The sequence below is a fragment of the Phascolarctos cinereus genome, unplaced genomic scaffold (genome assembly GCF_003287225.1).
Source record: "Phascolarctos cinereus isolate Bilbo 61053 unplaced genomic scaffold, phaCin_HiC Scaffold_2;HRSCAF=192, whole genome shotgun sequence".
NCBI classification, from domain to species: domain Eukaryota; kingdom Metazoa; phylum Chordata; class Mammalia; order Diprotodontia; family Phascolarctidae; genus Phascolarctos; species Phascolarctos cinereus.
In genome coordinates this window covers 21,450,706-21,478,070 of record NW_027555625.1, presented here as the reverse complement: position 1 = coordinate 21,478,070, position 27,365 = coordinate 21,450,706, and the positions used below count along the sequence as shown (strand labels likewise).

Here is a 27,365-nt window from a genome sequence, read left to right as displayed (position 1 = left end):
CTTTTGAGAACAGTTTACCAACATGGAGGAGTGGGGGAAGCGTCTAAAGAAGGTCATTCTTCTCTGAAGTAGACAGTGTAGAGATACATTACAGCCACCAGGGAGACAGGTGGGCATCAGGCAGGCAGTACTGAGGGGGAAGGATGTTACTGTGCAGACTTCCTAGTCCTGAAGTGAGGACGACGAGGGATCAAAAGAAAAAGAAAGAACTGGAAGCTAATGGGTACTTATCATTTGGGGAAAGCTGAATGCATTGTGATCTGTGAATAGGATGAAAGAGGGAGATGCTTTAAAAAATGAGGGAAAGAGACACTTTGAGAGAGTTGTAGGAAGTGGAGGACTGATGACAAGAGCTGACTCCAGAGGAGGAAGACAGCGACACGCTGCCCACCCCTGTCAGGAAGGAGAAGGATATGCATTTGGGGCGTGGCCTTGATGGATTTGTTCAGTGTGGCTCTGCTTCTCTGTTACGAGGTCGGTGGTGGTGGGGGTGATTTCTTTCTTGTTTCTAGATGGTAGGTGGGTTGGAAAAAGTTGAAAGAGGGGTAAAATATGATGATGGCGAGGAGGAAAGAAAAGAGAGGAAGAGGGCCATGAAGACATGTAAAAAATGTGGCAAGGAATCCAGAAGGAAGCCCAGGGAGTGGGACCAAACTCAAGCAGTGGGTTGGATTTCTTCACTTTAAAAGAAAATCAAGTAGTATTGGATCACAGATTCATAGCTGCTCCTATTTCCTCTTTTTCTTCCCTTTTGTTTTGTTCATTAAATTCAGGATTTTTTTTTTTAAAGGAAAGGCTAGAAAAGGACCACAGCCAAAACTTGAAAAGGAAGTTGCTGGGTCGGCCATCTCAGATGGGCTGTGAGGATGTGAGTCCTTACCTCAAGGCTTTATTTACAGTGGGTAGGAGTATTTCCCAGCCTTTATTACTGTCATTTTAATTAGTGTATATCTGGTCCCTTTCTTGTTGTGTTGAGGTGGTAGGTTCTCAGATTGTGCAGGGAATCACTTCCTCATTTTACTTCTCATTTTTTTGCTCACCTTCCCCCTGCTTCTTATGTGTCTTGGGGATTCTGTTGGTTAGAAATATTGGAGTATGGAACTACATTTTAGAAGAAAATTAACTAGCACTTGGCTTTATTTTTTCCTTGCTTTTTTCATGTTCTACTTTTTTTTTTTTTGGTGAGATGATCGGGGTTTGGTGACTTGCCCAGGGTCATACAGCTAGTATATGTTAAGTGTCTGAGGCTAGATTTGAACTCAGGTCCCCCTGATTCCAAGGCCAGAGCTCTATTCACTGTGCCACCTAGCTGCCCGGCTCTCCTTTCTTTTTATAATGTACTGTGACTCATGTTTCAGGATGTTGCCTCTGAAAGCCGGTGAGGTCTTTGTAGGTCTTGTCTCTCACTGTGTCCCCCCGGTTCCTTTTCCTTCTACAGGCTCCAATGATGCCATTGCTCCAGATTTTCCCCCTGAAGCCCTGGGCACAAGGGATGAGAACGTGTCCGATATCGTAACCATCAAGCACAAAGAAGGCATCTACAGCAAGAAGGCCGGGCGTAAGGCAGCCTGGCCTGCGGAACGAAACCCCACCCCAAAAGACGTCTCCGGTACGTGCTTTACAGCTTTTTGCCCTTTGGGCTCTCCTGTGTTTAAAGTCCCTGTTCTGCCAGATGCCTTTTCAATTCTCTTTTGTGCTTAACTAATTAATGCCCCTCTTGGACAAGTAGTAAAGTCCAAGGGGCCAGAGCGTGAGCTCGCCAGGTTAATGTACCTGGACGAGTCGCTTCACCTCCTAGTGCCCCAGACCACTCTGTCAGACTCTGATCTGCCCTGGTCAAGGGACTGTCTCCATAGGAGGCCCTTCAGTGACCTTGGAGATGCAGGTCAAACTGCGTGGCTAGGTGTCTGTGGGTGGACTGGCGACCATCATGGCACAGTCAGTACTCTGTTGAGAGCAGAAGTCCAGTTTTTATAATGTATGGTTTTGTGTAAAACCCTTGAGATTTTCCATGATACTCTGAGGTACTCCATTACATCCTTTATTACAAGTGCAATGTTATCCGATGGCGTTTATGGTAGAGCAGCAGCTGGCTGTGTGAGTTTCAGAAATCAGAATCGTCAATAAATCTAGATGAAATGAAATTGCCTTATGGATTTCAATTGTACATATAATTGATGTGGTGCTGGCATGCACTCGTGAGGATTAGATGAGATATGGCTGTACCCACATCTGTTCTGCATGGCACTAGCTTGTCGGGCTCCTGGGCTTTTTGCCTTGCCAGCTCAGCAGTAGATTTCATTTGATTGGATTTCAATGCGACTCCTCAGAACCTGAGAAAAGAGTACTATACCTTTGGAAACTAGGTTTTGATGCAATTTAACCTTCCATATACATGGGAAAAGACTGCAAAAAGGGTTATGTGGTCTGTGGCAGAGGCTGGAATGAAAATAAGTGCCTCAACATGGCACATTTGGACTAGCACTGGTGGCTCCATATAATGACTCAACATAGCATCTTAAATATATTTATGAATAACCCTGTGAAAAGTCTAGTTTCCAACTGTTAAAGGACACTTAGCAATGGAATATGTTTCATGCCTCTGGTTGATTGATTGAATATGTTGGTAACCTTTAAATATGATTAGTTAGACAAATTATGGTGGTAGAAATTACTGACGGTAAATAGGGTTACAAAACTTATTGGAGCATGAGAAGGCATGATCTGTGCTTCAGTATTTTTAATTAGGTAAGTGATTTCATAGAGGAGCAGTGCCTGTCTGCAGATGCCATAAGAGAATGCCCTTCTTTATCTGACTAGACAGATTTTCTGAGTTACTGTACATATATCTTGTATGGATTTATGTGTTTAGATATTGTCTCCTCCATGAGTATGAGAGCTCTTTGAGAATGGAGACTGGCTGTTCTCATTCCGTCATATGCCCGGCCCTTAGGCCAGCGCCTGGCATATAGTAAGCACTTGATAGCTGCCTCTTGACTGTGGCCAGAAATATTCATTATCCAGTAGTCAGTCTTTTGGGAATGAGACGTTCTAAACTTGGGTGGTTTTGTCTTTGGATGAGATAGATGACCCATTGTTGGACCCCGCCCCCTGTATTTGAAGTCTGTCTAGTGTAGTTGAAAGGGTGTGCGCTTCTCTGGCAAAGCCTTCTAGGGGCCAGCGCCAACTCCAGGCAATGATAAAGTGTCATATGAGGATTCTAATGCAGGTCCGTGTATGTCTAATCTAATTATACAGCAAGGGCCAGCTTTAGCCTGCTAATCCTATTACTGAGCATGTACACTAAGAGTGCTGTCATAAAGGAGAAAATGTGTGTGTGTAAAATTATGTCTATAATATTTATGCAGTCATCCCATGACATTTGAGGGGGCTAGGGGTGCAGGACTCCCACAAGTGTGAAAAGCTGCAAATGACCCTAGGCCCCACCCCAACCTTTATTCTGATAATTCTGATCACATTTATTTAATGCACAGAACAAAAAAACAACGTGCCACACGTAAAAAGTGGCGGTTTCTACACGAGAGAGGTTGGTATCTTGCACACTATGCAGAATTTTCACAGCCCATGGTGTAGCTGCAGCATCTGCTTTAGAGACAAGGATCACTGGGGAGGAAATCCTGTGACTGCATCTGGATGGTAGTGAGACAGAGGAGAGCATGTAGCCTGTAGTTCTTCAGTGCACTGAAACATTTAACTGTTTATAACAAATTTATGTACATATACTTATGGTAGTAAATAATAAAGCAGATGGATAAAATGCAGTATTTATGCATTTATGACCTAGTAAATTTCTTTTTTTAGTCTTTTCATATGCACATCACCTGTAGTTTTCTGCCACAATCTCCAAAAATTTCCCTTTAATTATCGATGGCCAACCTGCGAATAACCAAAACCACGCATGTGAAACTCGCGAATGTTGAACATGATTGTAATTGCAAAGAATGTGAAAAACCAAGTTGTCCAAGAGTTGGTAGAAGGCAGAATCGACATTGGCCCAGCTATGTGGTGCAGTACTACAGTGCCATTAAAAATGATAAGCGTCAAGACTTTGAGAGGCAGTGTGGTGTTGTACAAGGACCATTGGGCAGTTGCGTTCATCTCTGAGGTTGTTTCCTCATCTGTAAGATGGGTACAATACTAGTAGTAGTCCTCGCCTTGCCAAGTTGTCATGTATGTAGAGCTCTTCGTACGTCTTAAAGCACCACGTCAAATCAGCATTAAGTGCCTGCTTTGTGACAGGCACTGTGCTAAGCCCCGGCCAAGGGAGGAAGGTGGTACATGAGAAGAAGCTGAAGGGGAGTGGGCATGATGGAAACAGGCTGGAGGGGTGCCAGGGCAGCGGGCACAGGGGAGGAGCAAGTGCTGAGCTCATACGATCCCAGGGGCTGCTGCAGCATGTTCTCACATATAGAAAATCACATTGATCTTTTTGGTTTCCAACTCTGTCTTTGGGAGTGGTGAGAGAACCATTGAATTTTAAAGTCAGAACTTTTCTCATCAGTCATGTCGGCCAATTCCCTCATTTTGGAGGGGAGCAGAGCAGGGCTCTGGGATGACTCGGCAGGCTCCCCAGCTAGTGGAGGGAGAGCTTTTGAGCTGAGAGGTGTGAGGTCACCACAGACTCGGGTCCAGAGGGTCTAACCCTCTATATACAGACAGGTTAAATTAGGAAGGAAGTGATAACTTTGATGAAATGCTGTACTGTCTGTCATCTCCTTCATCTCTTGACATCTGTTTTTCTATGCCTACAGAGGGGAAGATGAATATGATTGTTATTTCAAAGGAAATAACATTTGTTTCTGAAGTCTTTCAAAGCTAATTATTCTCCTTTTCTTTCCAGAATCTACAGATCAGTTGGAACTTGAAAACACTACCCATTCTGTGTTCAAGTCGGCCCAGTTTTACTTTCACCATCCAGTGCACCATCAACATGATCATGATTTCTTTTCCTGCTGTGAGCCCTGGGGAAGGGGAGCTTTCCTGGCTCATTCCAGAAGAGACAAAGACCCTTGTTTCAGTCCACCTTTTGAAACTTATGAAGATGAGCATAGATTCTCCCCCTTACAGACTGAAATGGATTACACCAGGATAGAGAGGTACTGCTGGAATGTTGGAGGTGGCAGAGATCCAGGGGCTGGGCAGAGGCTTGAAGAGAATCTCAAAATTGGTAGTAAGATGAGCAGTGGGCAAGAAACCTCAAGGATCCGCTTTTCCCTAGCCCAGACCCTTGAGCCCAGTGCCACTTTGAATGAGCTCTGGAACAGGTTTCAGGAGCGACAGAAGAAACAGAAGCCACCTACTTCCACCTCCTCAGATGAATTATCCTTGGTTGATCGTCTTGATCGCCTGGCAAAGGTCCTTCAGAAGCCCATGATGCTCTCTCTTCAGGTGTCCCAGCCTGCCCGAGATGATTGCAGAGAAGAGAGCACGCAGCAACAGAGGAGAAGGAAGCACCAGCTAAAGAAGAAAGACAAAGATGAGTCTCTGTCTTTTCACAGAGCAAGGTTGCCCCCCCAGTCTCCATTTGGACTAGTGGGTAGGAACCAAATGAAGCCCACCTGTCCCCAACAGCCAGGACTGGATTCTGTAAGCCCCATCTCTTCAGATTCTAGGCCCTCCCCCGAGACGGAAGATCCTATGTTTGAGTCAGATGTGACTACCCAGACTGATGGGGAAGCAGGCCCACTTGCGGAGATGAGCAGTGACGTGTCCATCATTGACCTGGCCCGGATAGTCCAGAGAAGAATGCATGTATCACCTACACGGCAGCAGAAACACTTGTCTGAGAGGCAGAGAGAAGAGAGTAGGAAGGTAGCCAAGTGGAAGAAAAGCCCCCCAACCTCTCCTCAGCTCAGAAGGAAAGGCATGCAGGTACATAGGTACTGGAACTAAGATAGCATGGTGGAATTCAGTGTGCCTTGCAGGCAGGATGGAAAACCCTTTCCCCTTCTTGTTAGTACCCACAGATAATATCTAACCGGCTGGAAGAGAGTAGAGGCCCCTTCTCTGAGCACAGGCCATTGTTTTCATCAAGCACTTGCTGAGCCCCTAGCTGCGAGCCCTCACCCTCCTTCTCCCTCCTTCTTGTTCTCTGTCACTGTGTCTCTGTCCCTCTCTCCACATACACATACAAATATACATATTGATATAGATGTTCTGTTTTTGGTCTTTGTTTTCCTAGTGCCTAGTACAGTGTGTGGCACGGGCAGGCACTTGCACTCCTATTGATTCATTGAGAGGTCAGCAGATATTTATGTTGTGTACTTTGGGTATTCACTTCCCCAAGGTGCTCCAAGATTTGCAAAACTGGTATAGGAAAGCTTGCTTCCATACCATGTACTGCCCGTCATATGAGACCCATCTAACAATAGAATATATTTTTTAAGGACTTTTTTTAGTGGTGGAGTATGATTTGTAGTGATCTCACTATATTTGATCTCTCCTTGGGATTAGAGAGACATGTTTATAAGCCAGCTGGGCAGGATCAGGGAAATAAACTATAGCCATGGAATATGGCAAAGCTAATTGGTAGTATGGGTATTGAATCCACAGGCTAGGCATGACAGCAACATCTTCGACCTAATTGAGCCACCTTTTTGTTTTAACAATCCATTTTTGTCCTTATTTCTTTTAGACCCTGGGCTTCCCGGTACATGGTATTTACATATCTAGGTGGATTTAAGTTAAAGGAGGGGTTCTGTTACTGCTTTACTATTTTTTTTGGTACCCACCCCTGGACCTGCTTAAGAAAATTAAATAAATGTGCTGGGTAGACAGCAGATACATGCTGTCTAGTTTTACTTGGGTTCTTGTTGCTGTCATCTTGATGCTTTTACTTATCCCTTGGGGACTCTGTTAAATTCTACCCTGAAGCTGTTTTAGGTGTTATCGATTCTCTCTAAACTTCCGTCCTTAGCCAGCATCTGACCTTCCCTCCTTCACAGAGAAAATGTACATTTCCTCATCTCCCTTTCTTCACCTAAAAAGCCTTTTCTCTAATCATACTATCATTACCTGAGATTTCATTCTTTTTTCTCTTCCCTTGTGACCCAGATGAGGTGTCTTTCTTCTTTTTGACTTGTGTTTTTGATGCTATTACTACCTCTCATATCCTTCTTCTCCTCTTCCTACTCCATCAGTTAGCTACTCTTTATCTTCCCTTTCTATTGACCCCTTTCTGTGTGGTTATAAAAATGTTCAAGTTTTTTCCATCTTCTCCCTCCCCCCAAAATCCAAGTGAATTAAATAAAAAACCCATAAATCTTCCCTTGAATCTACCTTTGGGGGCTACATTTCTAGCATTGTATTTAAGTCTGTAACATCTTTCTTTGTCTTTCTGTTCGATTTGTGATACTCTGTTAGTAGAGTATTGAAGTTCCCTGTTTAAATGTTTTTCTTTTCAAGTCATTTTACCATTCAGTTAACTTTTCCTTTAAGAATTCAATTGCTATACCATTTGGTATATTTTTATGTAGTATTGTCATTGATTCACTAGAAGAAGCATGGTGTGGTAGATCAAGAGCTGGCCTTGAAGTCACTGGTAAGGCTCAAACCCAAGTCTTGCTGACTTTGAGGCCAGTTCTTCTTCTTCTTCATTCCAGGAACTAAGTATAGAATTTGGTTATACATTATCTCATTTTACCCTTAGAACAATCTTGTGAGTTAGGTACCATAGATATTATTAGCTTCCTCTTCCAGATGATGTTAAAGGGAAAATTCTTTGTTTGGGCTTTTACCCTGGTTAAGAAGGCAAAACTCAGGATGAAGAGAATTAAAGAGTTTGTTAAAACTATGTCAAGTTAGCATACTAAAAAAATGTATGTCAAGGTAACAACATGCTGATAGGCTGATCACTGGGGATCTGCAGTCACTTCGAGATGGGGCCCACTTTTGTTGATAACTTTTGGAATGAGGTAAAGACAGTTCGGATAGGTCCACATCAGTAAAAGAGGGTGAGTCATTGCATTTCATTTCCTCCCGGAGGTAGCAAGTACATAACAATTTCCAGGTAGGGGGATCACTTACTCCACGATGAATCTGACTGAGTGACATCCTCTGTCTACCTCCCAAGCACTGATGGACAAGCAGGTCTGGTCACTGAGTCAACCCAACTTTCAATAATGAGGAAACTGAAGATGTGGTCACACATTTTTAGTAAGTGTTAGAAGTAAGATTTGCACATGACACAGGGCCAGGGGCCTTTTACCCTGCATTCGCAGCTGAGATTAGATTCCATAAATTTGCAGTAGCCCCAGGCAGACATGGTCGCATGACTTCCCTAGCAGAAGACGAGGGTAGTGAGAGTAGTGCTGAGTTGGGGCATGGCCAAGCATGAGCAATGTTGGAACAGTGGGCGGGAGACTTGAGAGAAGAGGGCTTTGCAAAGCTGGGCTGGTCAACTGGAGGGTCAGGATTGGAGGCAGAGGAAAGTGCTGCAGAACAGTCGTTTTATTTCTTCCCAGTGAGTTGCTCTCACATTCCCTGGAGCGATACTCAGCCGTAGCCTTTCTTTTCTCCTGAAACCTTAAGCCACACTGTGTCTGCCCCTAGCGCTTTTCCATGAAGAAGCTATACTTTACTGCAAAAACCAAGGCCATTTTCAGGAGATGGCTGTTGGCCCTCATTTTGTATCTCAGTGTCCCATAGTATCTTCTCCAGGGGTGTGCTAGAGCCAGCTCTAACCAGCCGATTTTTTTCCTTTTTTTTTCTTTTGTTTTTTAGGCAATTTGGGGTTAAGTGACTTGCCCAGGGTCACACAGCTAGGAAGTATCAGATGTTTGGTCTGAGACTGGATTTGAACTCAGGTCCTCCTGACTTCAGGGTCAGTGCTCTATCCACTGCGTCACCTAGCTGCCCCCTGGGCAACCAAGTTTTGACATAATTTTCCACAAGCTCTCACAACTGACAATATCAAAGTCCTTGGTCATATCTATAAACATCGTGTACAGACCTCTGTTCTGCTCCTGGCATTTCACCTGGAGTTATTGGGCAGCAAACACTATATCAACTATTCCTCAACTCTTTTTGAAGCCATACTGGCTCTCAGGTAGATGACCATCTTCCAGGTGAAGGATCAGCCTGTTAAGAAGGACGCTGGCAAGAATCTTGCCAGCGGTGACTAAGAGAGAGACGCCCCTGTGATTCTCATTAGGACAAGCTTCAGTCAGGTTAAATGATGGGGATACGTTTGTGCTTACAGTTCTGCTGAGGTGCTTTGTGAGTTCACTGGGAAGAGAAGTAGTTAGAGTCATTGCTGAAGTTCCACCTTTGGGACTTAGAGTGTTATGGGAAAGGAAGAGATGGCATGTCCACAGGACATGTGAGGAAGGAAAGATTGGAACCCTGGGTCCCGTGCTTCTCTTTGCTCTATTAATGACCTGATCCAAACCGAGGCATGAGTAGTTTGATTATTGCCCTGTATGAGAACCGAATATTTGAGTGCAGGGGCAGACTTCACACTTCCAGTAGACGCTTCTTCCACTTCTCAGTTCTTGTGCATCCACTCAGTAGTACTGGTATTGAATTAGTTGAGTGTGTCTTTGTCAGCGTGCTGTAGGTGCTGCTACTCATGCTTCCACCCACCTCCAGAGTTATTGGTCTCTTTGACTGAAATTCTCCCTGGGATTTTTCCAAAATGGGAACGTGGCTGTTCTTCCTGTGCCAGTACTTCTGGGATACCAGTTCAGGGAACCAAGTGACAGAGGAGCTGTCGTCAGTCCCTCAACACTGGGTGTCGTCAGCATTTGTCCTGATGGTGTGCACGGAGGGACTCGGCTGTTTTTACAGCACTGTCTTCTGTGCCTAAGAATCCTCTTTTGAAAAGTCACTTTTGTTGTTCAGGCAGCAAAAACATCCTGACTGCATAACATGGTAATGCTAGCAGATCCCTCGCTGCTCTGGGATCACGCTTTGGAATCCTCTTCTCCCATCCAGTACATGAGGGAAGCAATTCTCTCAGTTCTCTTTGTGAGCCCAGGGAATGTCTGGAGATACCCACCAAGGGGAAGCCTGCTGGGTTTGTGAGGCTGAGCCTCACCTCTGGGCTTTCACTACCTGGTGGTGAAGATGCAGGCAGACTTGACTGAGTGCCGGTGATGCTTTGCAGGTGGATTCTGTCATTTCCTCAGACTCGGTCTCAACTGTCAGTAGTGCTTGGAGTCCAAGCCCCACCCACAGGAAGAAGCAGACTGTCCGGATGTTAAATAAGGGTGTTCAAACAGGTGAGTGGCTCCCATGGGAGTTCCCCGTGGCCTTTGGTCGCTTCCAGGGTTTCCAGTTAGGAGGATGAAGTATGGCTTGAATAGAGACATCCGTCGTAGGAAAGAAATGGGAGTTATTAGGCACTTCCCCAACCTTGATCAGAAATTACCTTTTTCATTGTAGAAACATGTCCACTTCAGGAAATACTGCTCCAGTAATGTGTTTATGATCATCCTATCAATTTGTTAGCATTTATTGCATGTCTAATAGATTCTGGGCACTGCGCTGAGCTCTGGGTATGCAAAGCTAAAAGAGTGACAGTCTCTGTCCCTGAAGGGCTCTGGTTTTGCCCATTTTTGTTGGCTCTTGAAGAAGCCCTCCTTCATCTGAGGAGCAGCCATTCAAAGAGCACGTTCATGGGCCAGCCCTGACTTAGGACCACTCACTGGGGCAATTTGAATGAGGTGAATTTTAAAAGGGGTTGGCTGGGTTAGTTCCTTCCATCTGTTTCGACTCTTATTTGTCGGCAGATAAGTAGCTATTGGGTAAACTGGCATCCACAATAAAGCCCTTATACAAAGCCAAGGCCCAGGGTGCCAGCGTTTCTTCTTTGAGGGGAGCCTTTTGTTCAGTACTTCACATATGGGGTGAGACAGGGAGCAAGAAATCGTCTGGGGCTCAGATGGACACCCAGCAGAGACCTTGCGTTCCCATGTTTTCAGGGGAGTAGGGTTGGGTGGTGACAGGCATCTTCCCGCAATGTGTGGTATGAAAAAACCCCCAGCAAAGGGCACTTGCCCAAAACCTCCTGCATTCAGACCAGTCAGAACTGCATTGGAAGACAGACTGTGGAGTCGTACGATATTTGTATCCTCAGGGGAATTGGAGATTGTGAGAAGTACAAGGAAACACACTCGAGATTTTGGGGTGACTTTTCCGACCCCAGATTATAATGTGACTGGTAGAAGAGTAGATAAGTACGTGAACTCTTCAAGTCCAGGGAGCAGTTCAGAAGAAAAGAAGCCTGTGACTGTTCACCTGTGGACCAAGAAGCTGAGGAGGAGTCAGCCTCCTCGCTGCGAAGGTAACCGCCCCCAGCTGCAGGTAACCTTTGTACCCAGCACCTGAAAACTTTCCAGTGTTTGCGTTCTGGCTCTGCCCCCCTCGGCGGCAGTGTCAGTGTCAGGAAGCCCGTGGCTGAGACATGGCTGCCAGCCACCGTCCCAGGTCTGGGAATCTGACAGCTTGGTCCTGAGACTTCGGGCCTGGCTTGGACCAGCGTCTCCGCCCGTTCTGCTCTTGTTTTCCTCGCTTTGGGGATTCCGTTTTCTTTCCCTTCTCTCCTTTAGTACTTACTCCTACCCAATAACCTGAAAGCAGAGGTACAGAGCCCACTTTTCCCTTCCACTACCCACCTCATCCACCTTGCAAAACACAGTAAACTGAGTCAGCTAGAGGAAGGAAAGCGGACCACCTCTCTGTTATCATCCCTTTCTTTCTGCTCCTCTGGATGTTTAACAAGTGTTTTCCTCATCTGGTTTCCAGAAAGATGCCTTGTAAAGGGATTTCTGGGGCTTCCCATTTTGATAAACACCCCATGCTGTCCCCTCCCTGAAGTCTGAGCTGGACTGGGGGCATCAGAATGCTCCTTGTACCCTGTCCCTGCCCACAGGAATGCCAGTGGCTGACCCTGAGAGTCCTCAAAAGCCCTGGCAGTGTGTTTGCTCAGCCCTGTTCCTCTGACAGGTCACAAGAAAGAGCTGAGATGGTGAAAAATGTGACCTTCCACTGCTAGAGATGCCCTCAAAATGGGCACTGAAAGCAGCGTTGAGCTTGGGCTTCTGCCCAGCCTTTCTTGTCCCCCACATCTCTCCTGCCCTTGTGGTCTGAATCCACGTGAATGGCGTCTGTGGCATGGACTCCTTTCTCCCTGTGAGCTAATGGGGCCATGTTTTCTCCCGCTAACTCAGCTTTAAGTCCAAGCAAGCCGTTATTTGGTGGGAGGAAAGGTGTCTTTTGTACCTGGGAGAGGTGTCTGAAACCCTGACGTGGAATTTTCACCCCTTTTCCCCCCTTTCGACAGCATCATCTGTATAGCTGCTGAAACGTTTGACAATGTAATGCGTGTTTGTTGGTGGCATTAAGCATCCTCACCTTTGGCTTAACATCACATTTCTCGGAAGGGCAGGAGGTTTGATTAGAAAATTCACAAAGAATATTCCTCCAATTAGATTAAAAGTATAGTGGTCTCTAAACTTGCTGTTTCCTGGCACTGCTGTGCGTATCCTAGCTGGGTAAGCTTAGATCAGACTTGGAGGGCTGCAGGTGCCTGCCCCTTTCTGCTGGGTGAGGAAGGGTCCTGACCCTGAGAGCCCCTTTCTGCCAGTCTCAGGGGGGGGATTATTTAGATCCTCTTCTAGGCCCACAGGGCCTGTCTGCTGGCCCTGGGCACCCCAGTTACCTGGTTTCCTACCCCTTGCCACTACCTCTGCTGCTGCTGCTTCTCCTTCTCTCTGCACCTGCTGCTGTTTGTTCACGACAGGAGAGTTCAGCCTAGGTAGCACGCCTGTGTTCTCAAAGGGATGAAGTGGGCTGGGCACGAGGGAGGGAACGAGAGAGAAGGGAGGAGGGGCCTGGGGACAGAGGGAGTGAGCAAAATGGCAGGAGGGAGGGAAAGAGCCCAGAGATGGCTTCCCTCAGGTCCCTCCAGCCTTCCTGGCTCACACATTCTTTGGGATGGTAGGCAGGTGCACTTCAGTAACCCAGATGAGCTACAGACGTAGTGTGTGTCCTTTGGAAACTTTTGTGCTCGTAAGTGGTAAGATATGTATGGCCAGCCCTGCCTGGAACCAAATGCAGGAACATGCCGATGGCCTCTGGTATCCGCTGTCCTGGGAAGCGAAAAAAGGTGGTTAGTAAAGGTCTATGGTGAGGAGCACCTGTGCTCTGAGAACTGAGAGCTTGCTTTCTTTTCTCCTTATAAATATTTCCCATAGGGGTTTCCTGGTTTATTCCTGCAGAAAACCTGAGATGTTCCTCCAAGAAAGAGAACCAGAGCAGTTGTGTGTCTGGCCCTGGCCCCTCCTGGTTCGCCCCCCTGACTCACACCAAGCCCTGGAGGCAGCCCCTTCGAGAGCAGAACTGGCAGACGGCGGCAGGGGCAGCGATAGGCTGCAGGTGGCGTCGCCTGGCCTCAGCGATGACAAGGAGGCCCACAGACGATTCGTGAAGGCGGGCCTACAGGTGCGCAGGGCTGTGGCCATGCTGAAAGACAGAACCCTTGGCCGCAGTCTGAGCCAGGGGTCCTCGTGTGACCTGGCCTTCCCAGATGCCTCTTAGACCTGATTGTTATACTGCTGAGTTTTCTCTGCGGGGCCCTTGGCAGTCAGTGGGTAGCAGTGGAAAATCACAGCCTGGGCCCTGGCAGTGCCTTCTTAGTTTTCCTTTGGAAAGTATTCCCTGTGCCTTGTGATTCCACAGACCAGGGTCCTCGTCCTCTGGTTTGGTCCATCTTGGGAGAAGAGTGCCCTTCTTCTCAGGGCAGTGCCTGCTCCTTTTCTTTCTCCTTCAGTGACTTGTCCAAAGTCACACAGTTAGAAAATGGCAGAGCCAGCCTCTGAAGCAGGGCTGTGACGCTCAGTTCAGTGCATCCTCCTGGGCCACACTGCCTTTCTGTGTGTGTCCATCACTTCTGACAAGTTGACCTGGCTCCTCTTGTCCCTGTGGCTTCATGTTTCATTTTTGGTAACGAGATCTCCTCGGCCACAGAACTGTGTTTTATGATTTGAAACATTTGCCCACACAGGCTGGGCATTAGCAGAATGGGCCCGGTTCTCACCCAGGGGATGCTGTTGTCTTCTCTCTGCCCTAGGAGTCCCTGGAGAGGCTCCGCCCTGACTTCATCTCGCGCTCTGGGGCCCGGGTGAAGCGACTCAGGTTAATGATGGAGGAGAGAAAGCTGCAGCGTCTGCTGCAGAGAGAGCGGGATGAGCTGTTCAACACGGCTGAGCAGCAGAGGGAGTCCCAGGACATCGCCTGCTTTCTTTCTAAGAAAGGTACAGAGTGCCCCTCTCTCTTGGCGCTCAGCTGCTGGCTTGGGCAGCAGGATGTTGGGCTTGCCGGGCCAAGGGAAGAAGCCCGTTTCCACGGCCCCTCCTTGCTTTTGTGTGATTACAAACCTGGGACTCGCTAAAGACGGCTTTCATGAATGAGGCTCTCGGCACGGGGATAATTGAGAGGGACAGCTCTTGACGTCTCTCTGCTTCCTCTCTCCCACTTGGGAGACATTACATCAGCCAGGCGTGGAGACAGTCAGTGTAGAGGAGGGGACTTCCCAAGGTGGAGACCCTTGTGAGAGGCCTGTTTCTTCTGACTTCTGACGTGTCCTCGTTGGTAAAATGAGGACCTTTGAAGATTTTCTCCAGGTCGAAAAGTCTCCGTTTTCCTGAAATTGCTGTCCCTGAAGTTTTTCTTCAAAATTGGCTGCACATATATTGGCTCCCTCACAGCTAACTACAGCTACACCTTCCAAAGATAACAGAAAAACATTATAACAAACCCAAAAAGAATTTTTTTTTTTTGCAGGGCAATTGAGGTTAAGCAACTTGCCCAGGGTCACATAGGTAGTAAGTGTCAAGTATCTTGTCTAAGACCGGATTTGAATTCAGGTCCTGCTGACTCCAGGGCCGGTGCTCTATCCACTGTGCCACCTAGCTGCCCCCCCCAAAAGAATATTTTTTAAAAATTTTATTGATTTATTTTGATTTATCAACAATCACTTCCATATGCTTTTGAGTTTAAAATTTTTCTCCCCCTTCCTCCCCACCACCCTCCCCAAGATGGAACACCATCTGGTATAGGCTATACATTTATATTCCTGTTAAACATATTTTCACATTAGTAAAGTTGTAAGTAAGAATTAGAACCAATAAGAGGAATCACCAGAAAGAGGAAACAAAACTCAACAGAAGAGAAAAATAGCAAATAGTATGCTTCGATCTGCATTCGAACCCCATAGTTCTTTCTTTGGATGTGGAGAGCATTTTCTATCACGAGGCTTCTGGAGATGTCTTAGATCCTTGTATTGCTGAGAAGGGTTAAGTTTATCAATATTAGTCATCGCACAACGTGGCTGTTATTGTGTACAACGTTCTCTTGGTTCTGCTCACTTCACTCAGCATCAGACCATATAAGTCTTTCCAGGTTTTTCTGCCTGTTCATCATTTCTTATTGCACAGTAGTATTCCGTTACATTCATATACCACAACTTGCTCAGCCATTCCCCAGTTGATGGGCATCCTCTCAATTTCCAATTCTTTGCCACCACAAAAAGAGAGCTGCTATGAATATTTTTGTACTTGTGGGTCCTTTTCCCATTTGTATGATCTCTTTGGGATATAGCCCTAGAAGTGCTATTGCTGGGTCAAAGGTTATGCACATTTTTATAGCCCTTTGGGCATAGTTCCAAATTGTTCTCCAGAGTGGTTGAATCATTTCACAACTCCACCAACAATGCATTAGTGTTCCAATTTTCCCACATCTTCTCCGACATTTATCATTTTCCTGTTTTATCATCTTGGCCAATCTGATAGGTGTGATGTGGTACCTCAGAATTGTTTTGATTTGCATTTCTCTAATCAGTAATGATTTAGAGCATTCCAAAAAGGGTTTTTAAAAGAACCAAATGAAGTCTTTTTCAATGAGTTTGTGGGCATATGGGCCCATCCTGCCAGGGTTACTGTAAAGTATTCTAGAAAGTTGTCTGGGTATAGTGTTTAGGGTTTACTGATTCCTGACCTCACTAAATTCTACCTAATGAAAGCCCTTTACACCAATCTGAGCTCCCCATCCTCTACAGCGTCCTCAGTAGGAAAAGATCATGACCTGAGTGCTCTCACTCTTACTGAGTGAGAGGTAATGGTTATACTAAAAGTAATCCTGCCAGTGCCAAGCTTAATTATTGGCCTTTCCTATGCTCTCTTGAAACCCAGGACTAAATTCTGGTTTAATAGTGGCAAGCTTTGTGCTGGGGACCAAAGGCAGCATCAGCTGTTAGCTTGTTTTCCCCATCTGCTTCTCAGTGGCCTAGAATTTGCCCTAAGATGAAAAGCGTACGGGGTGTATTCCTGCTGGGCCCCGTGGAGGAGGAGGCTAGAAGAGTCAGCTGACCAAAAAAAGCAATGCTTTTTGTGGCTGCGCAGGTTTGTTAGCGATGGTGCTGTTTTTCCGAGATAGAGATGCTCAGGACCAGTGATCCTCCCTCTTCCAGAGCTGGGGTGTGCCAGGCTCTTGCTTTAGAGCGCATCAAGAGGCCGAGCACTGGGAGGCCTGAAGGCCGGTGAGAAATGAGCAGTTAGCAGCTCTCCCCAGTCCACATGGGAGCTTGGTTCAGGTCAGGCTGTTCTTGAAGTCCCTGGGCCTGTGCCTCACCTCATAGGTTGCGCTTCCTTCCTCTCTCTGCCTGTCTCAGCTGGACACTGGGAGGCATTCGTGGAAAGCTATTTTTAAGACCATTCAAAGAGCCATGGAAAATGCACTCCTGAGGACAAATGTACCTCGTTTGAAAGTTGTTTTGTTTGAGTCAACCTGTGTTTATGGAGTACGCCATGTTGGGGACATTGGGGACTGAAAAAGGAGTTGAATAGTTGGTCATTAAGCTCTAGAGTAAAAGTCTGAGGCCAAACATGAACCCTCTCATTTGTTCCCCTTTCTGGGGCCCATCTGGCTCACCTCCATCCCTGATGTTCCTAGCAGAGCTAAAAGCTCAGATTTCCCAACCGTCTGCTCAGAGAGCAGGAACCACTGAGTCACTAACCCTCTGTGGCTTCTGTAAAGATGCTCCTCCCACCCTCCTTTGGATTTCAGCAACATATGTAATTGTTGTGCACTCCTATTAGGTTAGGCAGTCTGAAAATGAGGGCCATATTTTATTTTTCTCCCATCCTGCCTAGCTTGGGGCCTTATACTAGGAGGAGAGCCTGTATAGTGGAGCTGAAGTCATCATGAAGTTAATGAGGATGATCCCTCCCACTGATACAGCACCTACTGTGTGCCAGCTTGGACTACAAAGGAAGGCAAAAAGCAGAGTAATGGGGACAACATGTTAACAACTGTGAACGTACTGGACGTAGCTGGAATACCCTGGAGATGACCTCAGGGGGCAGCAAAGATTGAGGAGGATGAGAAAGGCTTCCTGCAGAAGTTGGGGGAGAGTTCTCATTGTGAGGGAAGGAGTGCAAGCAGCATGAGGCCGTTGTCACTGGGTCATAGAGGATGGGAAGGAGACCCAGGCATATGAGGCCTGGAAAGGTAGGAAGGGGCCACATTATTCAAACGACATGAGTTATTTGACCCTGGGGTCTGTTGAATGAAGCAGTGATGGGGTCAGACCACTTTGGCTACAGAGTGGAGGAAGATGGACTGGGGTGGGACTTAATGCATTATTTATACGTGTGATCTCTCTTGGTCAGGGATTAGTCAGAAAAGGCTTCGCATAATTTAGTCAAATGCTGTTCCCCAGTTGTCTGTTAGTGACAGTAAGACCCAGATGAAATCTTGTAACTCCAGGTAGTGTGGAATGAGGGCTGGTTCCATTTTTCCGATACTCTCCATATGATCTCTGAGCAGCACGCCTTCTCTTTCTCAGTATCAGGCCAGCCTTGCCTGGGGAACATGGCTTTTGGAATTTTGGGAGTTGGGTAAAAAGTTTGGAAACTATTGTCATGAAACCACTTTTGACTGAGAACATGTGTCCCTTTGCCTAGGTTACATGACTATGAGGAACAGGACAATAACCAAGAAGGAAATGGTACAGCGATCGAAAAGGTGAGGCGCCAGGTGGGGCTGATGATTCCCCTGAACAGCGGTGTTTGTATGTGGTCAAGGCAAGTTTTTTCTGACCTAGGGACTTTCTTAGGAGAAGAAATCTAAGTAGATGTAAGGAAGCACAGCCTGGATTAATAGGTGTTCATTGAGAACCTTTTGGAAAATCAGGTCGACAAATATTCACGAAATGCTGTTTGATTACATTCTGATACACCCCAGGTGGCTAAAACTAGGCTAACCATCTATTTCCTGATAGAGGTCAGTGATGGTAGATGGAACTAAACTAGGAATTTTAGTTATCACATCGCTCTGTAAATCGGTACTTCTGAAGTGCCTCAACAGAATGTAGCCTTCAGTTTAAGGCCTTCCCCCCGCACCCCATTTTTGTACTGCCAGCAAACCATCTCTGTGTATTCAGCCAAAAGGACAGATTTCAGCCTAGCCTGTCATCTGAGTAATCACAGATCTGAATCGCTGCAGGCGCTCCCTTCTACAGTGAATGTGACTGATGAAGTTTTACTGTATTATTTGTCTTGTAATAGTTGGTGTTACAGATGATTTTGTAAGTGTCATATCTTAGTTGTGATAGTAGTAATGATAACAGCTGGCATTTATATAGTACTCTAAGGTTTGAAAATCCTCTTATATATCATCTCTTTTTAATCTCACAACAACCCTGGAAGGTGGGTGCGATGGTTTTTTCCATTTTTCAGATGAGGAAATGGGCCAGACAGAGGTTAAGTGACTTGTGCAGGGTCACACAGCTGGTAAAAGCCTGAGACCAAATTTGAGCTTTGGTCTTTCTGACTCTGTTCACTGTGCCCGCTAGCTACTAGATTAGAAGCTCCATGAGGGCAGGACCGCGTCTTACTTATCTTTGCACCTTCCCAGTGTCTGTCACACAGCATTTAATACCATGAGCACTAAATAAGTGTGGAATAATGGGCTCCTCCTTGTGTTGTGATCTTGCCTCACATAGGTTGTGTCCAAAAAAAGTCTCAGTCTGTAGTCTGAGTTGATCCGTTTATTTGTTTTTATGCACATTGTTGTTCTGGTTCTGCTAGCCTCCCTCTGCATCAGTTCAGAAAGGTCTTCCTGTGCTTCTCTGAAAGCATCTCCTTCATCATTCCTCATAGCACAATAGTATTCGATCTCACACGAGTGGAATGTGATGTCATAACTTATTTCAGTCACTACCCAGTTAATGGGAACCCCCCATTCATCTGTTTATAGTTCTCTGAAGTCAGAGCTGCTGTAAATATTTTTGTCCATATGGGTTCTTTTCCCGTTTCTTTAATCTCTTTAGGCTATAGGCTGAGAAGTGGTGCCGCTGAGTCAAAAGGTCTGCACAGTTTAATAGCTTTTCGGGCATAGTTCCAATTGTTTTCCAGAATGATTGTATGGCTATCAATAACTATGTAGCTCTTCTGAAGATTAAGCTTTTTTTTTTAATGTTATACAGTGCTTTTATTTTTTTAAAATTTTATTAATTTATTTTGATTTATCAACAATCACTTCTATATGCTTTTGAGTTGACAATTTTTCTGCCCCTTCCTCTCCCCCACGCTCCCCAAGACAGCGCATAATCTGATATAGGCTTTGCATTTACATACCCATTAAACGTATTTTCACGTTAGTGAAGTTGTAAGTAAAAATTAAAACCAATAGGAGGAACCATCAGAAAGATGAAACAAAACTCAACAGAAGGTAAAAATAAGTGATAGCAATTTGCCTTCCATAGTTCTTTCTTTAGATGTGGACGCCATTTTCTGTCCCGAGGCCTCTGGAGATGGCTTAGATCCTCATAATGCTGAGAAGGGTTCACTTTAACAATCTTAGTCATTGCATAACGTGGCTGCTATTGTGTACAAAGTCCTCTTGGTTCTGCTCACTTCACTCAGCATCAGACCATATAAGTCTTTCCAGGTTTTTCTGAAGTCGGCCTGTTCATCATTTCTTATAGCACAATAGTATTCCATTACATTCATATACCACAACTTGCTCAGCCATTCCCCAATGGATGGGCATCCTCTCAATTTCCAATTCTTTGCCACCACAAAAAGAGCTGCTATGAATATTTTTGTACCATGTGGGTCCTTTTCCCATTTGTTTGATTGAAGATTAAGCTTTTCTAAAAACAGGGCTTATCATTAGACTGTTTAACCTGCTTCATGCTGAAGATCTCTTCCCTTCCCTCTGTCCCTTAGATCTCTGGGCTCTAATCTTATTTTAGTACTAAAAATAAACCCTTTCATATCTGAGGTCTTTATACTAGCTGAACATGTTACTTTGATGTTTGCTTAGGGGGAAGACATGGGGAATAGTGGGTTGTTTTTAAGATTGTTTTTAACTTTCAAATATCAATATGCTTACATGGATATATTTACATGTACAGTATGTATCAGTCTTTTGGAAAGACCCCTAAATTATAAATTGAAGAGTACTGGGCTTTGGTTTCATTAGTGTCTTTACCACGTCTTTTAGCCAGCTGTTGCCATGGTCATAGGAAAAATAAGAATTAAACCCATTCATTGGATTATGGATTCAGAGACAGAAGGGTCCATCCAGGTTCCCCAATCCAACTGCCATCATTGACAGATTAGGAAACTGAGGTCCAGAGAGGTTAAGAGAAGACTCCTGGTCACAATAGCTGAGTTTTAGGTATTTGTAGGGCTTTGCTGTGGAGAAGGGCTAAGACTTGTTCTATTTGCCTGAGAGGGCAGAAGGAGGCAACTAAGAGGCAAATGTCAGCTTGATGTCCAGGAACATTTCTTCACCATGGCAGCTGTGCCAAGGCTGTGTGACCATTTGTTGGCCGAGTCCTAGTGGCTGTTCCTTTTGTATGTGGGTTACAGTAGGGAGGCCCTCTCAAATCCTGGGCTTCTGAGGGGCAGGCGTGCACCCACAGGAGGCGAGCCCGAGGTGGGATGCGTGGCAGCCCTGTTAGAGAGAGAATTGGAAGAGGAAAGCTCACAATGTGGTATGAAGGCTGGAGCTGCTGTACTTAGCTGTGACCCTTTTTTAAATCTAAAGATTAAGAGAGTGAATGACTGAAGTCTGAAGTCAGGGGGCTTGGTGTTGCAGCTTATGGTGCACCTGTCTCTCCTTCTTAGGAGATAGCCGGGATGGTCCTGTTGTAGACAGTTGGATAGATGCCATGAAGGCCCTTCGACTCCTTCTGAACTTTGGGAACTCCAGCACCCTCATCCATGGAAGGTAGATTTTGAGATCAGAAACACATCTGTCCCCTGGCTTGGTTACCTTTCTTCCTCTTTGTGCTTTCTAAACAATAGCAAAAATAGTGATGGCCTTCCTGTGGGAGGTGTGGGTTCCTCACACTTTGCTCTTCATATCCTCACCCAGACTTGAGATGACCCCCAGAGAAGAAGCCAGGCACGAGCCTCTCTCATGCTCTATAGATTCCTGCCTGTCATTCCCCAGTCGGGTGCTTCATACATAGGTCAGGTCTGTGGGCGGAGAATTCAAGTGGAGATAAACTCTTAATTCACCTAAATTTGGGGAAAAGACAATAGTATAGTCTGTGGTCAGAAGGTTTAAGAAAGATGTTTGAAGAAAGGTGTGACATATGAACGAGGCTTTGGGTAATTACGTATTTTCAGGTCCAAGATCTGTGGTCTCATGGATTTCAGCATTCCCTCTAACAATGCAGATTACCACCCAACCAGGCCTGCCTAAATGAGATGATGTCATCCACGTCCTCCCCCACCCAGGGCACTGGCAGCCCTCTGTACTGCTGGCTCTTCGGGCTGTCCACCCATCTTTGCTCAGTCTCACCATGGTACTGGAACATTTGCTCTTCCCCATACGGTTCACTGATGACATTCTTCAGCTTTTCCTTGGAAAAGCTGCCTGCCTACGCCCATCGAGGGCCTCTCAGTTGCCCACTGTGTTCATCTTTAATTCTTGGAGGCAGGGCTATTCCAGGTCTCACTGCCATACAGCAGCCCCAGGGAAATGTTTGTATTGAAAAGACAGATCTTTCCTTTTATTTTGGCATCATACAGAGTGCTTTGTATGACCCTTCCTCCTTTCTCTCCTCAGGGTCAAGCTCTGTTGTTCTCTGTTGTCAGTCCCAGATAGCAATACTTTTGGGTAGGGTGGGGAGCCTGCGGCCTTGAAGCCACATGTGGCCGCCTAGGTCTTTGGTTGTGGCCTTTTGTCTGAGTCCAAGTTTTACAGAACAAATCCTTTTATGAAGGGGATTTGTTCTGTGAAGTTTGGATTCAGTCAGTCAGAGGGCTCCACTTGAGGACCTAGAGGGCCACATGTGGCCTCATAGCCCAAGGTTCCCCACTCCTGCTCTTGGGCAAACTCTGTAGCATGTCCATTCTGGTGGATATTGGAATATGGGCAATAGATAGGCTATATCTATTTGGTCTTTCCTGTGGGGATGGATGGGCCAGACTCATTCTGAGTCATTCTAGATCACTCCAGGAGACTGTAGTGTCTTGGAGTTTGATGCAACTAATACAGTATCAACCACAAAGTCAAAGGGCTGAAACAAATAGAAGAAATTGTGAAATATCTCACTGGAAATACAACTGACCTGGAAAAAAGATGGAGGAGAAAATATTTAAGAAACATTGAACTATCTGAATGCCATGATTTAAAAAAGAGGCTAGGTATCTATTTCAAGAATTTTAAAAGAAAACTGCCAAATCTCTTAGAACTAGAAATAGAAAGAGTCACCTCCTGAAAGAAACCCCAAATGAAAACTTCCAGGAGCATGACAACATGAAATCCACAGCTCATAGGTCAAAGGAAAAGTACTGCAAGCAGCCAGGAAGAAAGAATTCACATATGGAAGAGCCACAGACAGGCTCACACACAGCTCAGCAGCAATCCCTGTAACGCCGTAGGAAACTCAGAATGCGGTATTCCAGACGGCAAGGATGGAGACTTACAGTCGAGAGTAACCTACCGAGCACAACTGAATATAATCCTGCAGGGGCAAAAATGGACCTTTCACGAAATAGAAGATTTCCAAGCATTCCTGAGGAAAAGACCAAAGCTGTAGAGAAACTTTGAAGTTCAAACACTGGAGTGAAGAGAAACATAAAAAGGTGAATGTGAGTGAGCCATGATAAAGGGTGAAACCAGGATAAACTGTTTACATTTAAATACATGTCCCCTCTGAAAAAGTCATCATCAGGGGTCATAGAGGGAGTCTAATCAGATGAGGCTTGGGAATGGTTTTGTTACGACTTGATGATCTCAAGAGAAGGATGGAAAGAAAAGGGAAGAGGGGTGGAGGGAAGGGGAAGGGGAAAGGAAGGTCAAGGAATGGTGTCTCATGTAATCAGGGTACACAAGTAGCCATCTGTACAAACAAGGAGAAGGGAGTGGAGGGAGTTACTGACACTTGGAGACCTTATTGTCATCTGACCTGGCGAAAAGAAGGAAGAACACACACAGACACAGACACACACACGGGTACGCAAATAAATTTCACTCAATAGGGAAATAGGAAGGGCGGGGGAAAAGGAGGATTGAGAGGGAGATTTGGTTAAGGAAGAGATTCGTCATAAGCAAAGCAAACTCCCAGGAAGTTCAAGAATATTTATAGTTCTTTTTGAGATGGCAAAGAACGGGAGCTTGAGGAAGGGCCACAAATTGGGCGTGCATGAATAAGTTATGGCATAGTGTGTTAATGTGATGGAATTTTATTGTGTTGAACTCTGACTACCTGGGGGTCCAGAGGACAAATGATGAAACCTAGTGTTTCTGCCTTGTAGGTAGAGAGTGAACGAGGACTCAGTGCAGAATGGGAAATATTTTTTAGGACACAGCCAACATGGGAACTTGTTTTGATTGACTACATGTTTGTGATTTCTTTTCTCTCTCTCTTTTTAATTGGTTTTATTTGCTTATTTATTTTATTTTCATTTGTGGGGGAAGAGTCAGAAGGCAGATTTTTGCTGATTAAAAAAAATACAGTTAAATTAAACATTTCTGGTGGCAGCTCAGGGGTGTTGGAATTGGGATCAGGAAGGCTGAAGGTCAGATTTTGCCTCAAGGCACTTGCTAACTTTGTGACCTTGGGCAAGTCGTCCACATGCTCAGCACTTCTTAGTTTCAGTGACATCATCTGAGAAATGGACGTCGTCAGAACATCTGCCTCATTAACAAAAATTTTGTTTCTCTCTTCCCTCCCACTCCCAAAAAGAAAGGGAAAAAACCCTTGTGACAAATGTACAGTCAGGCAAAATAAACTCTCACATTGGACATGGGGCATCTCCAAAATCTGTCTCATCTGCCATCTTAGGTCCACACGCTCTTTGTCAGGAAGGGAGTGAGAAGCTTCATCCTCAGTCCTCTGTGGTCGTGGTTGTCATTGCGTTGATCAGAGTTCTTAAGGCTTTCAAAGTTGTTCGTTTTTAGTGTTGTGTAAGTTATTGTATGAATTACATATGGTTTCGAAGTACAGATTCTGCTGCTTCTGCTCACTCCACAGTGCATCTGTCCTCTGTAACCATTCCCTTCGTGATTTTGTTATGGCCCATAACATTCATAGAACATAAGGAGTCAATCCACACTTAATGAGTGCTCCCTTGGTTTCCATTGAACTTATTTTTAATGAAATACCTCATCTTGAATAACTGGCAATTTCCAATGAATAGAGTCCAATTAATTGATTAAGTAATATTTTAATGTAGGTATGCAGAAGGTGAGAGATTTTAAGATCTTTAAATGCAGGGAAGAGCACTGTAAACACAGATCAATTTTTTAATTTTAATTTTATTTTTTTTTTAGGCAATTGGGGTTAATTGACTTGCCCAGGGTCACACAGCTAGTAAGTGTCAAGTGTTTGGTCTGAGGCCGGATTTGAACTCAGGTCCTCCTGACTCCGGGGCTGGTGCTCTATCCACTGCACCATCCAGCTGCCCCAGTTTTTTAATTTTTAGAATTTAATCTCACAGTCTTGTGTAGTTGAAGGTGTATGTGTGGGGGGTGTTGGTGTTGGGGTGGCTCACACCATCTTGCAGGCGTTGATTGACACCACCTGTCCCTCGTGTCCCTCACCCTGAAGGGCTTCTCTCCTTAGCTCGGCAGTCAGTAACATTGTTCCTGGGGAGCTCCTGGGCATGTCGGGTCTGGTTTCAGGGAACAGAGCAGGGTTTGTATGGATACTTAGGGCTGGGGAGTAATTTGTACAATTTATCTGTATAATGCTAATATGTTTAAATTTGTGCCCATGCCAGATTCTGTACAGAAGAAAAGAAAGCCCCTCTTGGGTGTTTATCGCACCTGGTGACCCACTCTTACGAGGGCACTCTCTTCCACCATGAGCAAATGCACAGGAAGGCCTTGTCTCCCTAGGGGCAGGAGAGCTGCTTTTAAGCTGGCTTCCTGTTGCTCATGGCAGTTCTGCTCTGGGGTGATATCTCCTTGATGTGGGGTGCCTTCCACTGATGAGATCACAGCCCACGTCCTCTGTCCAGGTTCTGCACTGGGGCATCCCTCAACAGGGTAGCACAGCTGATGATAAAACAGAGGGAAATACTGATGAGAAAGAGCCTGAAACCTGCAGCTGTTCCCTGAGACAGACTCATGCTTGAGTTCCTTAGTTCTGTCTTCGGATTGCTTACGTGGCTGGCGCTGGCCCTTTCGGTCATTCCTTCCCGTTAATGGGACTCCATCAGGGCTGCTCCTGCCACGCCAGCCTAGTGGGGTCTTAGTTCTCCTTCTTCCTTCCCTGGTGACAGTTTACATTTCTGTGGCCTTTGGGTTTGTGAGTCACAGTACATGCATTGTATGGATCATAAAGGCTCATGGGTAAGTTAAGTGACGTGTCTGAGATCATACAGCCAGTGAGGGCTGGCAGGACTCAAATCCAGGTCTTTTGACTGCTGCCCCGCTCTCTGGCTTCCTTGGCACAAGGGCACTTTCTTCATGGTGGTCCTTTTGTAAGGGAGGTTGTGTGTGTGCGCTTTCCCCAGCCTCCTTCCAAACTCACTTCGAGTCACAGTCACAGGGTTCTGCACCTGAAATTAGGAGGCTGAGGTACAAGTCTCGGCTCTGCCCCTTAACTCGCCGAGTTATCTCGGGCAGTTCTTGGGCCCCTTTTTGGGCCACTATTTCTTCATCTTCAAAATGAGGAAGTTGGAGCAGAGGGCCTACAGTGGGCTTCCAGCTCTGTCCAGTGCCAGGACTCTGGGTCCAACTGTCACCTCCCCAGCCCCCACATGCTCCTGCCCCACCTTGTCCAGAAGGCTTTGCTCTGCTGTAAAATGTGGCGAGAGAGTGTTTTGTGTCCTAGGGACCCAGCAGAGGGTGGATTCCAGGGGAGTCACATAAGAAATGCTTGCTGATGGCTTGGCCTGCTATATTTACACGGCTTCCTTTCCTTTCTCAACTCTCCTCCGGAAGACTCTGTAGATAAGCGGATGGGACCTGATAATGGCCTCCAGACTCCTTAAGACCACCACACTTCCTGCAAGCCCTGGTCTTCTGTCAGAAGGGAAGCTCAGGTTTAGGGGTGACTTTTTTTTGAGAAGTGGGGAGAGGGAGCCACATAGATCACCCACCAACAGGACAAAGGGGGGTAGTATTAAGAGAATATCATATATATTGGCAGATGCAGCCTATCAAATTCTTCGCTCTTTTTTCTTTTCACAAGAAGTTTCATTCCGGGGGGGAGGGGAGAATGTGATATAAAGACAGAAGACATGAACAAACTACTAATAAATAGAGGCAAAAAATAATTGTAAGGGTAACTCGATGAGAAATGTTTCCTTTTAAGAAAGCATCCTGAAACAAATACCTTTCCTAGGAGAACTTTTTGGAGTCCCCTGTAAGGCTAAATGTCAACAAGACTTTAGAGTGAGTTTACATCTCTACCTAGACAAAGGCTCAGACTCATAAATAAAGGAAATGTTTTTAGAAGGAAGGAAGGAATGGAGAAGTAGGAAGGAAGAAACAAAAGGAAAGGAGGGAGGGAAGGAAGAAAAGAACAGAGGGGAGGAGGGAAGGAAGGAAATGAAAGGAGAGAAGAGTGGGAAGGGAGGGGAGGAGGGAATGGAAGGAAAGGAGGAGCTTCAGCAAAACCATCTGGACAAGGTGGGGCAGGAGCACGTGGGGCAGGGAGGTGACAGTCAGGCCCAGAGTCTGGCACTGGACAGAGCTGGAAGCCCACTGGAGGCCCTCTGCTCCACCTCCCATTTTACTGATGAATAAAGAGAGGGCCCAAGAACTGCCCGAGATAACTCGGTGAATAAGTGGCAGAGCTAGGATTTCTGGCTAGGCCTTCTAACTCTGGGAAGGAAAGGAGGAGGGAAGGTGAAGTTTAAATTCAGGTC

At 45.8% G+C, this 27,365-nt stretch overlaps 1 protein-coding gene across 1 annotated transcript in view; it reads left to right on the top strand.

Moving 5' to 3' along the window:
- The window catches only part of ALMS1 (ALMS1 centrosome and basal body associated protein), a 62,163-nt gene that overhangs the window by 27,840 nt on the left and 6,958 nt on the right, over positions 1-27,365 (top strand). The window contains 8 exon segments of the mRNA XM_078149251.1: positions 1,439-1,609; positions 4,862-5,892; positions 10,127-10,241; positions 11,099-11,305; positions 13,218-13,367; positions 13,370-13,464; positions 14,093-14,276; positions 17,985-18,045. Of these exon segments, the coding sequence (XP_078005377.1) occupies positions 1,439-1,609; positions 4,862-5,892; positions 10,127-10,241; positions 11,099-11,305; positions 13,218-13,367; positions 13,370-13,464; positions 14,093-14,276; positions 17,985-18,045 (2,014 nt within the window).